At 35.1% G+C, this 15,560-nt stretch overlaps 1 protein-coding gene across 1 annotated transcript; it reads left to right on the top strand.

Moving 5' to 3' along the window:
- Positions 1 to 13,113: 13,113 nt before the first annotated feature.
- Positions 13,114 to 15,359, top strand: LOC126700068 (hyoscyamine 6-dioxygenase-like). The gene is made up of 4 exons (XM_050398048.1): positions 13,114 to 13,449; positions 13,587 to 13,837; positions 13,946 to 14,267; positions 14,888 to 15,359. Exons 1-4 carry the CDS (start codon positions 13,252 to 13,254, stop codon positions 15,134 to 15,136), a joined length of 1,020 nt encoding a protein of 339 aa, XP_050254005.1. The 5' UTR covers positions 13,114 to 13,251; the 3' UTR covers positions 15,137 to 15,359.
- Positions 15,360 to 15,560: the final 201 nt, after the last annotated feature.

The raw sequence follows: 15,560 nt of genomic DNA on the forward strand, positions 1-15,560 counted from the left end.
TTTTTGCGACTAAAGAGAGTTGCCACAAAGTCGCCAATTCAAGCTGCCAAAACATTCAAAGATAAAAATTTGAAAAAATTTTCTAAGTGTTTTTCGCGACTAAAAGGTCTACCCACGAGAGAGTCGCGAGCTGAGCCGCAAAAATCTCTGAGTAACCCTCGCGACTGGACCTTCCACTCGCGAACAAGTCGCCAAAAATGACCTGGGAGCACGCAACTGAGGATAGCGACTTGAACAACCCGCGACTAAGTCGCCAAAACAGGGCAAAACTGAATTTTTGAAATTTTCAAAGTTTGAGAACAAAATACTTTCCAAAAACACCTAAAACTCTGAAAAATCTTTTTGTGCTTGAATTAACAAAGATTGAGCATGTGAAAACACATTTCATCAAGTACAATCACACAAATGATTATGGCATTTATCAAACATAAACTTGTGTGTTGTGTGTGGATATCAACAATGAGATAGTCCTTAGTCTAATGTGAAGCTTCAATGATCAATTCAACCAAGGCATACACAATTAGCACTAGATCATGTGAACTATCTCAATTATAGAAATATGTATATATGACCTCCCACAAAACTTGATAACATATCTTGGAACTTTACATTTGACTCCACAATCAATCATAACATTTGATCTCCTTGATTCTTTGAGACAATTACCTCTCATTGTGAGAGTGATATTTGATATTTCACTTTAATGAACTAGCCTTTGGCTTTTTGAATAAACATTCACTTGAATTTTAGGTCGCTTACCTTTTTTCCTCGTTAAATACTAGAATGTACGACAGGGTTTTACAGCTCAATATCTCTTTTCATTTGGAGATTTACATTTGGTGAGCTCTTTTTAGCAAAAAAAAAAAAAAAGAGTGGGAAGATATATAGACACAAGTCTATGCATGTCTCAAGATCATCATAACCATTCACTAATCATTCATGACAAGTTTGAAGATCTATTTACAACAATCACATAGATTTCAAGATTTCTCTCACAGTGATATGAGTGCAATGAACCAAGCTATGCTCGAAAATGCACAAAGCCATTAGCACAAAGGTACAAGGCAAAACAAGTTTTAAGACAAAAACTCAACAATGTCAATCAAACTTTTTGATTTTCTAATTTTTATGTGATTTTTGGATTTTTGACACAAGAAGAAAAAGATTGATCAAAAACAAAAGAAAACCAAGAGTATGCACAAATAAACAAACACACAACCATCAACATAAACAACAATCAATCAAACAAACATTGTCACAAAGTATAGGAAGTATTAATGCATGGACATGTTGTAATGCTTATGCATGAGTACCCTTTTTCACCCACACGTCACTTGCGTTTGGGGTGATTTCCTTATAGGATTGGGTATGGGAGTTAGGGCTTTCAAACCTTCGTGAGAAGCTTTCCAAGCAGTTGGTGAATGCATCAATCATCTTCATCACATTCATCATTCCGGGATCATCATTTTGATCTCTCGATTGTTCACCTGCCCAATTTCTTCTATCATTTCTAGGTCCTCGTGACCTTTAAGGAGTTGCACTATTCTTTGCTCTCAGCTTTTGGCAATTTGGTCGAGTATGCCCTTGAAGTCCGCAATGATGACACACATAAGGTGATCTAGGACCTCTTTTTGGTCGTGGACGAGACTCGGCACGAGATTCAGACCTGCCCACAAATTGATTACAGGAATTCAACAACCGTTCGTTCCCCACATTTCTCTTCTCCTCTATCTTGGGCTTCTCAGCAGTAGGACCAACATCAGCTGATTCTTTGGCCTTTATAAACTTCACTTCTTTAGTGACATTTCCAGATGAGCTACTTCCTCCGGTATATCCCAATCCGAATTTGTCTAAAAAGCACTTTTGCGATGAAATAACATCATCTAGTTTCTTGGTGGTGACCCTCTCAATTTTGGCATTTGCTTGCACAACCTCTTGCTCAAGAAATCTCACTTTTGTGTAAGCTTCTGACAGCTCACCATTCAGTGTTTCTATCTCACATTTGGCCTCCCTATATCGGATTAGGAGACTTTTATAATCCTCCTCTGCCTTCTTCATTTTTCTCACAGCTGCCTTGGCCACCCTTGTGTACTCACCCGACTTCTCCAGGAGTGAGTTATAATTCTCTTGAAGGTTGGCTGTGCTTTCATCTTCTTCAGCATCTAATTCTTCAATAATTCCCATTGATTCTTCATCACTATGTTCTCCAAGGTCTCGTACAAGTAGATTCAACTCGTCTGAAGACTCAACATGAGCAATAGTCATAAAAGTTGAGTAGTTCCCCTCTCTATCACAGCTTTCCTCAGATTCTGAGTCGGGTGAATCCGAGTCACTCAATGTTGTGGCATACACTTTGCCTTTCGATTTCAAATAATTCGGACATTCTTTCTTAAAGTGTCCATGCCCGTTACATTCGAAATAAGTGACACCTTGTGTAGGTTGGGATTCTTTTCCATCTTTCTTTTTGAATTCCCTTTTCTCCCTTCCTGAACTTTGGAATTTTCCTTTATCACCAAATTTGCCATTATTTTTGAATTTCAAGAATTTTCTGAAATTTTTAACTTTGTCAACCACATCTTCTCCCGATGAGTCATGATCTTCCACCTTCTCATTAATGGTCTTAAGAGCAAGAGATTTACTCTTCCGTTGATTGGGCAGCGACATCTCATAAGTCTGAAGAGAACCAACCAGCTCCCGGGCTTTGATGTCATCAAGGTCCTTGCTCTCTTCAATCGCTGTCACTTTAGCACAAAAACTTTCCAGCAAAGATCGAAGGATCTTCCTTACAATTTTAGAGTCCTCCGTTTTCTCTCCCAAATTGAACTTGCTGACAATTACTTCATTCAGCTTGCTATAGAAAGAGTCAAAGGACCCATCCTCACTCATTTTTAACTCCTCAAACCGAGTGGTTAGCATCTGCAGCTTGGTGTCTTTTACCTTCTTCGTGCCTTCGTACGTGGTCTCCAATATCTCCCATGCTTCTTTAGCAACGGTAATGTGAGAGATCCTGTGAAATTCATTTGGAGACACACCACAGAAAATAGCATTGAGTGATTTACTGTTAGCATTAGATGCAGCAAGTGCTGCCTTATCCCATGTGGATTTGGCTTCCTCAAGCCTGGTCTAACCTATCTCAACAGCATCCCAAACAGATTCATCAATAGAACACAGAAAAACTCCAATGCGAACCTTCCAAAAAGCATAATTACTACCATCAAAATATGGAGGTGCATTTAGGGATTGAGACCGATCCATCTCAAAAGGGGTCAAGGATCACACAATGGTAATGAAACCACTAGAGGTGTACCCGCTCCGATACCAATTGAAAGTTCAAATATGTGTATAAACACCCTTGAACGTTTAGACCCGCAAATTACAACTTAACCAATTCAAGCATTATGTCAAACAACTAGTGTGCGGAAAATTAACATAAGCTATAATATGGAATTGGAAAAACTATCTAAGCCAAATTAAAATCACAACCCACAGCAGATAAAAAGGCAAAGATAAAAGGGAAGGAAGATGCAAACACAAAGACAACACGCGATGTGTTATTGAAGAGGAAACCGAAGCCCTCAGCGTAAAACCTCTCCGCCGCCCTCCAAGCGGTAAACAATCCACTAGAAAATGTAGTTGGGATACATGGACAGCAATAGACCCTCCAAGCCTAATCTACCCAGTGCACCTAAGCTCTCTAAGCTTCTTGCTCCAACGAGGTTGCGCTGAACTTTTTTCTTTTCTAGCTTCCCAGATTCCGCTACTAGACCGTAGCATCAACCAATGTAGATTGGTTCCTTCCTAACTACTTCCCAGAAATCCAAACAGCCCTCTCACAGTGATGAATATGGTGAGAACAAAGTTTGGTAAAATACCTCTCAAGGATTTGACAATGGAGAGGAAGAGAGTTGAGGAATTTGAAGAGACTCTAATGTATAGATTGTGGATGAATCAATTTTGTTTTTCTTTAGGGTTTCTCTCTCAAAATTCTCTCTAGAAGCTCTCTTTCATTTGTGGGTAAAAGGGGTATTTATACTGGAGTGAGAGAGGAATGTGAAACGTCAAGATTTACAAAACAGGGGTGGCTCGCGGCTTGATCTCGCGACTTGACTGAGTCGCAAGATCTAGTCGTGAGATAACCGTATGGCCAGTTGTCCTGTTTTGTCCTGTAGTGCTCCAGCTAGCATGACTGTTCACCTTCTGGCACGCTTGGCACGTGTGCTGCGTCTGGCGGCTTGAAGCCGCGAGCCACCCGCGAGAACAAGCCGCGAGTCTCTGTTTTCTTGCACACTCTTGAGCAATCAACACTCTATCTCACTCACTACCCTTACAACAAACCCACCTAAATACAGAGTTACTAAATGCTGAAATACAAACAAATTTGGCACTGAATAAAGTCAATAAAATGGTTGATTAAATTCAACCTTACATTAATGAATATGCATAATTTGTTAGGAATATGAAATAATTGTTGTAATCCCTTTAGTTAGGTAGTTAGCTAGTTGGTTGAGATTAGGATTAAGATGAGTTAGTTAGGATTTGAGCACATGTATCTCATTTAACACAGGGCTTAATTCATAGAGCACATGTTAAATTAACTAGCCAATTATCTTGAGCCATGTGGGCCAATGATATTAGAGCTAGTTCTCTATAAATAAATGGTTGTAATTCAACATTAGATATGAATTGAAGAATAAACCAACTTTTTAGTGCATTAGTGCATCTCTCTCTCTCTCTCTCTCTCTCTCTCTATGGAGGGTGACTACCTCGAATTAAGTCAATTTCCTTACGATTCCCATCAATTCCCCTATAATTCTTATCCATTTTCATTAGGAACCACTAGGTTCCTAACAAGTGATATTAGAGCCATTGATCTTAAGACAAGTGATTGTGACCGAAGAAAACTTTGGAAAGAAGTATTGCAAATGTTGAACAAAGTTTTAGAGGATGTCAAGGATGTTTCAAAGAAAGTCAAGGCCTTGGTTGAATCTAAAAAGGCCATGAAAGAAGAGCTCTCAAGATTGCAAAAGGATCTTGAGAACATGAGGGAAAAGGAATTATAATCTCTTGATTCAATGGAACTTGAAGAACAAATCAAGTTCCAAGAAACTACTGCTATTGTTGCAAGCCAGGATGTTGATTTTTGTGTCAAAGTGGATGATGATATACATTGTAAAGTTGTAATTTACAACTATGTGTTTTGTTGGCTTTAATTCCATACCAAATTTGATTGTAATAATGTTCAATCTTTTGTACCATATATTTATTGTGGGATTTAATTGTAAGGGTTGTGTGATAAAGAGCGAGTGTGAAGACTCAAGCAATTGAAGACAGAAGAGTTTTCGTGGGTAGCTCATGACTAAGCATCCCGCAAAATGATGCATGTGTCCTGCACATGACTGGAATGCGAAGAGTCAGGATAGATGGAGACAGTTGTGTTTCGCAAGTAGCTCGCGGGTAAGGCCTTCCCATAAGACACTCGCGAAACATTCTGTTTTGCCAGACTGTGTTATATGATACACACTTTCTTTCTGTACCCACACTATATATACCCACATTACCCACAAATGTTGAGGAGTGCTTCAGAAAGAAAACCCTAGCCACAAACCTTGAGAGTTAGAGATTGTTATACTCACATATCTCTACACATTTGCTTGTGGATTTTCCTCAACTCCTACCTTTCCATTTCCATACCCTTGAGAGGTTGATAGCCCAAAAACTTATCACACCCTTTCAGAGTGTTCAGTGAGGTTTTGGTGCTGCTGGGAAGCATTGGAAGAAGCCAAGGATGGCAGATGCAACATGGAGCTTGTTGCGGGATCCGAAGCGCTAGACAAGACATAATTCCGAGAAGCCTTGTTAAAGTAGGAGCTTCGAAGGCTTAGGTACATCGGGTAGATTAGGCTTTGAGGGTCTCTTACTAACCCATGTATCCCAACTAATTTTCTAGTGGATCAATTACCGCTTGGAGGGCGGCGGAGAGGTTTTTCGCCAGGTTCTTCGGTTTCCTCTTCGATAACATATCGGCGTGTTATCTTGTGTTTGCATTCTTCTTCCCTACTCTTTTACCTTTCATTTTACTACTGTGTTATAATGATTATGTGTTAGAGTAGCTTGTTTGTTTATTTGCTCGCATTTACTCTATTCCGCACTTAGTATTAAGTTAGAGTAAAATCAATCGAGCCATAACTTTAATTTGGGGGCCTAAATAGCTCTTGCGTTTTCACACATTTTCAAGCATTCATACATGAAGACGCTGCCCTTGAAGTTCAGTCCAAAGAACCAACAAAGAAGGTGATGATGATCTTCCAAGAACCGATTCTTGATGCACCAATGGAGACTTCCATTCAAGAGTCTATGATTCAAGAATTGGCAATCCAAGTTTTCGTGATCCAAGAATCCAAGATGCAAGCACCAACAATTTTAATGGTTCTAGAATCAAATGAGGTATTGAGGATACAAGAATATTCCAAGGTTTAAAGAACCAATGAGACCTTGAAGATTGAAGAACCATTGAAGGCTCAAGAATTCGAGCAAAGTTTGAAGGTCTACAAAGAAGAAACCTTCATATGCATGGGACCTCTTGTCAAAGAGAAATGCATGAATATGGTGATCAAAATGTCACTAAGGTATTGGTCCATTGGAAGATATCCTTTAATGAATGTGTCATTTTACAACAATGCCTTGTGGGCAAGGTGTTTTCAATGGGAGGGAAATATTAGAAATATGAAATAATTGTTGTAATCGCTTTAGTTAGGTAGTTAGCTAGTTGGTTGAGATTAGGATTAGGATGAGTTTGTTAGAATTTGAGCACATGTATCTCATTTAACACATGGCTTAATTTATAGAGCAAATGTTGAATTAACTAGCCATTTATCTTGAGCCACATGGGCCAATGACATTAGAGCTAGTCCCCTATAAATACATTATTGTAATTCAACATTAGATATGAATTAAAGAATAAACTAACTTTTTAGTGCATTAATGCATCTCTCTCTCTCTCTCTCTCTCTCTCTCTCTCTCTCTCTCTCTCTCTCTCTCTCTCTCTCTCTCTCTATATATATATATATATATATATATATGTGGAGGGTGACTATCTCGAATTAAGTTAATTTCCTTACCATTCTCATCAATTCCCCTATAATTCTTATCCATCCCCATTAGGAACCACTAGGTTCCTAACATAATCTATATGATCTGTAGGAAAATTGAGGCAGACATGAGAACCATACATGACCTTGGCAACTCCATCATAGGCAAGGGCAGCATCCACGACATTAGCAAAAGAATCAAGCCAGAGACTTTTCCCACCATTAGGGTCTCGAATTTTAGTGACCCAGTTACCCCATGTCCTTTGCCTAACCTCTCTGTATTTGCATTGTAAGTTATGAGGCCACCCTTCCCTTTCACGCAACTTTTCTTGGACCCTTTGGCTTGGGACTATTGGGGTTTGATAATCTCACCATTAATGGCAGCATTACCATTATATTGTTTCCACTTGGCCAGGGTTTCAACCACAATGTTGGCTTCAGTTTTGCGTTTCCTCTTCTTGGAATTTGAAGCATTAATAGAGGATCACAAGAAGAACTCATCCTTAATTGCAAGAATTATCAACAAGTAATTCTCTTTACCTACAATTAAACCCTCATCTTTCAAAGAATTATCAAGTAGTAATTCTCTTACACTACAAGAAAAAACCTATATTGTAACAAAAAGGAACTTTAGTGGCAATAGAAACTAATTTACTTTCTGAAGTTTCTTTTTGTTGCAATAGGGACTTAAAAGTAATAATTTATTGCATCAATTTAAATATAGTTTCAATAACATATTGTAGTGCTTATCCCCTCCCGCTCAAATATTTCCTCAATTTTTCCCTATCCATGTTTGCCCATAATTTCACTCTCAGTCTCACAAAAGCAAAATTCCAAAAACCTACTCTCGGTCTCAGAAGTCAAAAATTGGGATGTACTAATAGTAAATATACGTAGCTTTCTTCTTCTTTTTTTACCAACAAATACTCTAGGTCTTTACCCCTTGTAGTTTTTCTTTAAATAGAATTTTTTTTTTTTTTTTTTTTTTGAGATCTCATAATTTTACACTTTATTATTCTAATATATATATATGCTAAAATATTGTTTTTATCCCTAAATTTTTGTGAACATTCTACCTTCTATCATTTTGTCTTTGCCTAATATTTTGAGTCTTGCATGGCCTAATAGATAGGTGAGGTGGTATACTTTTTTAACATTCGGTGATCTGGATTAGACCAATTTATTTATTTATAAATAAAAGTAGAACACATGGCATCCAATGGTTGGTCAAATGTGACATGTGGGGGTGAACTTTTAGATGTTTCTCAATTGATCCCTTTGTTGGATCTCCCTTTTCACTTAAAAACCCAATTTACTAAACCATCATTTTGGAGTGAAGGCAGGCTTGAGGTCACACCTACGATTGTTGCTGGGTGTGGCCGTGTGGGTTTCAAATAATTTTGATAAGGCAAGGGGCGACGCAATTTGTGGCAAATGTAACAACAATGCCACCTTTTCTTTTTCTTTTTTCTTTTTTTATTTATGAATTTTGTCACTTGCACTCTGTATCAGATGTCATTTGTTTTATTAGATTAATATCGTGTTTAGTACTATGGAGTGTTTACAAGTTCTGTGGTGATAGATGGGGATTATACCAAATACCCAGTAATTTGGTAGTGTTTGAGTGGGTGGGGTTCGTCCCTTGGAAGATATTGAAGCCCATGGTCTTCACCAATGTCAATGTATTTTTATTTTTTTTTTCAAAATGTTAATCCCAATCTTTTTAGCTTAAATAAATGGCACACCATCTTCCAGTTGGACGAGTTGACGTCTCTCCTAGTAGGAGCATAAAAGAGTGGGTTCAAGTTGTCAGGATTGTAACAAATATATTATTTAAGTATTCATAATCATTTCAATAAATATTTATATATATATATATATATATATTTCTTTCTCTATTCACAAACAATGAAATTAGTATTTACAAAAATTTTGAATGATGGACTTGTGTCAATTTGGGATTTTTCTTTTTTCATTGAGGTTAATTTTGTCTTTCTAAAGGTTCATCCCCACGCGTACCAACCGTTAGTTGCCTCATGTTTAGTCTTTATTTTAAATAAATGAGTTGGTCTAAATTAGATTACCTAATGTTAAAAAAAATAAATAAATAAAATAAAAAAATGCGAAACTACAATGTTGATCCCTCAAATTTACTCTGTGTGCGTAATTGGTCCCTTAAGTTTGAAGCAAGCACAATTAATCCCTCAAGTTTTAAAACTAAGTTATATTAGTCATTTTACTAATTGTCATTAACGGTGTTACTTACATGGCTAACGGAACAATGACTTGACTTTTTTTTTTTAATGATGTGGCTTTTTTTTTTAATGACGTGGTATTTTCCTATTAAAAAAATTACAAAATAAATTTACACAAACAATATTTACAACCCGGGTTCTACCCTGTCCTCCTCCTCCTCAATGTCTCATATGATATCATATCTCTTTCCTTCCTTGTTTAATTTATTTATTTATCACCATACATACATACAATTGATCTCTTATCTTGATTCTTTTGACTTACAGAAACAAAAGAAAGGGCCAAGTCCAACGCAACGCAATATAAAAGTTAGAAGCGTGGTAGCAAGCTTGTTGTGTTCAAATCGAACACTAGTACTACATAATAATTGTCTCACTCCCATAGTAGAAAATCCATTATACCCGAGATCATTCCTATCCCAAGAAAAAAGAAACCCACGACGTGGTAAGTTTTGTGTGGTTGCTCTGACTGAAAGTTCTAAAGAGTCAAGCAACAAGAAGACTGAGGAAAAAGAAGAAAGTAAAATCCCTTCATGGGCTAGGCCAGATTTAGATAAGCCTCCTCCTTGGGCTCAGAATGAAAGTGCATCTCACTAGCGATAGCTCAATGCTTTGTACAGTCAGTAAAAAATATTTTTTTAATTTGGTACTGGGTCGGAAATATTGTTTGTGTAAATTTATTTTGTAATTTTTTAATAATAAATGTCACGTCATTAAAAAAATGCCAAGTCATTGATCCGTTAGCCATGTAAGTAACACCATTAATGACAGTTAGTAAAAAGATTAATACAACTCTGTTTTAAAACTTGAGGGACTAATTATGCTCGATTCAAACTTGAGGGACCAATTGCGCATACATGGTAAACTTGAGGGACCAACATTATAGTTTCGCCATAAAAAAATGACACCCTTGATATTTGGGTTAGTTGCAATAACACCTATTGTGGTTTTAATTCTTCCTTATCATTGAGATTTTCATATCCGTCAAATTGATTCTTGGAACTAACCTTTATTAGCTCTTTTGGACGGAAAAATAATGTGATCATCACGTGATGAATGACACAAATTAATTGGTGAGTCTTCTTAATGCGGTAATGTGATGGTCATATAATTTTTTCGTCCATAAGAGTTAACATAAGTTAGTCTTAGGGGTCAATTTGGTGGATATGAAAACTTAGGGGAATTATGGGAAATATTTGAAATTTTAGGAGGTGTGTTTGTATCCGACCTAAACCTAGGGGGAATGCATTTAAGCTTGAAAATTATATAACATCAACTTTCTGTTAGGCCACGTAAATGAGATATTTAAAATACAAAAACTATATTTTCTTTACTAGCAAAAAAAATCTATTTCATATATTTTTTTAATTAAAAAAAATATAACTCATATTATGATAAACTTTCTTGTGCATTAATTACACAGTTACTAACTAGTATTCAAGCAAAAAAAAAAAAAAAAAAAGAAATGTAAACAAAAAAAAAAAAAAAAAACATTTTTGGTCCCTATATTTTGGTCCTATTTTCAATTTGGTTCTCAAGTTTTTACAACTTTCATTTTCTTTCTTATTTTTTTAAACTTACCATCATTTTGGTCCCTAACAATATTTCACTTATAGAAAACACCTACATGGTTAATGAACTACATTACTAGTCTAAAAATAGTGCTTCTATAAGTGAAATGAAGTTGACCAAAATAACAGCAATTTAAAAAATATAAGAACCAAAATGAAAGGTGTGAAAACTTGTTGGTCAAATTTAAAATAGGGAAAAAATATAGGGACTAAAAATGTGTTTTTTCCGAACTTATGATTACAACAAATCTTTGTTTTTATGTGACCATTCTCCTTGTTCTTCTCTTATTATTTAATTTTTAAAACATCTAAACAAAGGAAAAGGAAAATTATTCCTCTTCTCACTGTACTCATTTCCTCCCTTATCCTTTACTTTTTCTTCCTTCAAACTTCCAAACACATTGTTCAGGTTTTGGTTCGAGTGAAGGGTAATTACTAAAGGCATTAGTTCGGTGAATGACAGCCATTAAAAGTGTCAATTCAGGTGAATGATAACCACTAAAAGTGTCTGTTTGAGCGACTGATAATCATCATCAAAGGAGTTGGTTTATGTGAACTATAACCACCGAAGGGTTTTGCCATTTGGGTAAACAATGCAATTCGCAGGGGGTATTCTTATCTAATAAAAAATTAAATAAATTAATTAAAAACTGAATTCCATTTCCATCTGATAGTGAATCCATTCTCAACATCTAAATAAGACAATAAACTTGAAGTGGATTATTTGGCCAGTGAGACGTGCAATTCTCTACTTAGTAAATGATTCCTAAAACTTATGGCTAATAATTAATTATGATGAAAACTATAGCTGTATTTTTTTTCTTCTATACTTTCCACTTTCCAATCTTGCTTATTAGTCATCTCTCACCTTCACCTTTTTATATTCCCTTGCACGCTATTGCTATGTAGTCAGCAAAGTTATTTATTTCCTATAACAAACGTACATCGTGGAACTTCAACCTAGATTGAGAGCGAGCCAAATCCTCCATTATTTTGTTTTTCCTTATTATATAATTCTGTACTTAGAAGTGGTTGTACTTGCCAAGTAAGAAAAAGAAAAGCTGTACTTATAAATATTCTCAGAAAATATGCTGAGCATGACATGCACATTCTATTTATAACTGATTGAGTTGTAAAGGTATGACTTATAATCAGCAATGGAAAGCTTAAAAGTGCTAAGAACAAAAATGGTGACTGAGATTAATCCCTCAGTCACAGTCTTCAACCTAATGGCAACAACATCAAGTAGGAGACACCAATACGAAATGATGTGGATTGAGGTTGTGGAGAATAAGGAAAGTCTACTAAAATAATCAAAAAGAAAAGAAAATAGGGGAAAATCAAAATCGTACAAAGAAGAAAAGATGAAACAAAAATCATATAGAGAATTTTTTTTTTTTTGGAGAATCAAATCATGTAGAGGTTTAAGTAAGCTTGTTATATTCAATTGGATTTTCATTAGGGCCAAAATACATTATTGGTCCATACACTTTAACTCATGACCAATTTTACTCCTTAAAATTTAAATTGATTTTTTTTTTTTATCCGTAATAAACTTAAAATTAAAAATATCACTTTTAGATTCTTAAAAATTCAATCTTAATCCATATTAAATTTAAAGTAATTGCTTTTAGTCTCTAATCTCTATGGAGTGATAATGTAAGTCTTTAATGCGACCACAAGACTAAAGTGATTGCATTTATGCATATTGTATGAATGCATGTATGTTAGTTTAGATACCAATCCAAAACTTTCAAAAAAAGAATTGTAAAATAAATTAGATGAGCCTTTAAATAATTAATTTAAAATATACAAGCAATTTGCATTTCCTTTCATGACAAATTTTGTTGAAACTGGTTTTGTAACATATATGTCCCATACATTTTCTAGTTCATTTTAGCAGGAATTAATGCTTGCCAACATTTCTAATGTGATTGCTTTTAGTCACTAATCCCTATATATGGAGTGATAATGTATTAGTCTCTAGTGTGACCACAGGACTAACAGTGATTGCATTTACATTTAATGTATGAATGCATGCATGTCAGTTTGGATGCCAATCCAAAACTTTCAAAAAAAGAAAGAAGTGTAAACTAAATTAGATGAGCCTTCAAGTAATTAATTTAAAATATACAAGCAACTTGCTCAATTTCCTTTCATGGAAAGTTTTGTAGCAACTTGCTTTGTAACATATTCTGGTTCGTTGTAGCAGGAGGAATTATTAATGCTTGCCAACGTTTCTAATGTCTAAAGTTCTTTTAGTCAAGAGCTTGAAACTTATATATAATGACTTGTTCAGGATCGAAGTTTTCTTCACACATCACATTCCTTTAAGTCATGGAGCAGCTTGTGGCAAGCTGGTACAATGGTCGATCCTTGCCTGAAACATATGTACTCCCACTGGAAATAAGGCCAGGGAAGCTCAATGTACCTGTGAGCACCAATATTATTCCAGTGGTTGATCTTGGGGGTCATGATGAAACAGCTATAATTCAACAAATTTTGGAAGCTAGCCAAGAGTTTGGATTCTTTCAGGTACCAACCACATCTTTTCTTTTGTTCTTTTTCCAGACAATGATTATTCCTAATTGATGCTTGGCATCAAACATGATCACACATGAAGAACTTTTGTACCATCAATGTGTTATGCTATGATTTGTACCATCTAATAGGTGATCAACCATGGAGTCCCTAGCAACTTAATGGATGAGGCAATGAATGTTTGTAAGGAGTTCCATGCAATGTCTGCCAAGGACAAGGCAGTCCAATGCTCAAACGACCTCAATAAGAACTGCTTCCTCTACACAAGCAGTCAACGCTATGCAACTGAGAAGTATCACTTCTGGAGGGATTCATTGACACACTTTTGTCATCCTCTAGAGAAACAAATCCAATTTTGGCCTGAAAAACCAACGAGATATCGGTAAATCCTCATTATCATACACATGTAATTTTGTATATTTCATGCTATTGATATATATGTGAACAAAAGTGAACTACATCATGGTGTTTCTTGTAATCTTTTTCTCAGAAATGTTGTTAGCAAATATACAACTGAAGTAAGTAAGTTGGGCTCTACAATTTTGGGGTTGATTTCAAAAGGGTTGGGAGTCAGCCCAGAGCATTTCAGCAATGGACTTACTGAAAATCCAAAAATGATTGTCAATCACTATCCGCCATGCCCAGACCCAACTTTAACCTTGGGAGTGCCCAAACATAGAGACCCTGTCCTCATTAATATTCTTCTTCAAGAAGATGATTTATGTGGGCTTCAAGTCTTCAAGGATGAGGAATGGATTGATGTTGAACCTATTCCTCATGCTTTTGTGGTCAACATAGGCTATGTATTGCAGGTACATATTTCTTGACAAGCTTTGAGTATATATTTGTAGATATATGGATAAATGATTAAATTTATCATTTTTTATATGTTTATTTTTTTATTTTATTTTATTTTTTTTTTGAGAATTGATGATTAGCATGGTATCAAAAGTAAGAAGTTTTGAGTTTGAACCTAATTCTATTCTACCTTCAAATTAAAATATTAAAATTCTTATAGGATAGAACCCACTTATTAAAAAGGAGTGTTGTTATAAAATATTACTAATAAATTAGCTGATAATTATTTGATATGTGGTACTTCATGCCATTGATTTAAATTATGAAAGTGTTAGGTAAACAAGTGACGAGTTTTTTATTTATATGATTATGGAAATCTCTAATCACAATTTGTCTTTTCGAGATGTCAGTTATGAAAAATAATATCATAATGTGTAAGTTAACACCTGCTTTAGTTTTTCTTCTTCTTCTTAATTGTGTTTTTTTAAATAAATTCAACCTTAATATGCCTGCCAATTAATAGGGTAATGTAAATTTTTTTTTTTTTTTTTTTTTTTTTTTTAATATCACCTCTTCTAAAAAAACCCAATTTTTAAAATTTTTGTTCTTGAAATTGTGCTACATTGAATTGTAGATTATCAGCAATGGAAAGTTGAAAGGTGCCGAACATCGAGTTGTCACAAATTCAAATTCAGCTCGGACAACTGCTTCATTCTTTGTTAGTCCATCAGACGAAACACTAATAGAACCAGCAAAAGTTTTGGTTAATACAAGCAGCCCAGCACTCTATAGGTCCTTGCCATACAAAGACTTCCATAGCAAATTCTTGGTCACCTCTGACTGGAAAGAATTAGAGAAGTTTGTACGTACTACTTCTGCTTAGTGGTGCGATAAAAAAAAAAAAAAAATGGCTATCATACTTTATATATGTATGATCAATAATTTCAAAAAAGCAAACCTTAATGGGTAAATAAGGTTGTTCAATAACACCAGCCTAATGTCAAGGGGATCATCAAGATAAATGTCACTGCGAATTCTGCTTTTGAAATTGATATATTTGTACTACATTGCATAAATAAGATGATTATCAGTCATTATCATTTTTATGGACAAAGTTTTCGTGAACACTAATTAAATGAATGATTTTGAATTCATTGTAATATATTATGGACTGGAAAATTGAAAAAGAAAAAAAAGAAGGGGGTAGATGATAGTCATACATATTACCAGATAACAACTCTTATGATGATAAACAAGTGTACATCCAAATGAGTTGTTTTGTTTTATTGGGATTTTTTTTTATAAAA

The sequence above is a fragment of the Quercus robur genome, chromosome 9, assembly GCF_932294415.1.
Source record: "Quercus robur chromosome 9, dhQueRobu3.1, whole genome shotgun sequence".
Taxonomy (NCBI): Eukaryota; Viridiplantae; Streptophyta; class Magnoliopsida; order Fagales; family Fagaceae; genus Quercus; species Quercus robur.

Excerpts from the sequence above, each read along its gene's own strand:
- LOC126700068 (XM_050398048.1), top strand. The coding sequence starts at position 13,252 with ATGGAGCAGCTTGTGGCAAGCTGGTACAATGGTCGATCCTTGCCTGAA. Across the intron at positions 13,450-13,586 it reads AAGAGTTTGGATTCTTTCAG|GTGATCAACCATGGAGTCCC; the intron begins GTACCAACCACA and ends ACCATCTAATAG. Across the intron at positions 14,268-14,887 it reads ACATAGGCTATGTATTGCAG|ATTATCAGCAATGGAAAGTT; the intron begins GTACATATTTCT and ends ATTGAATTGTAG.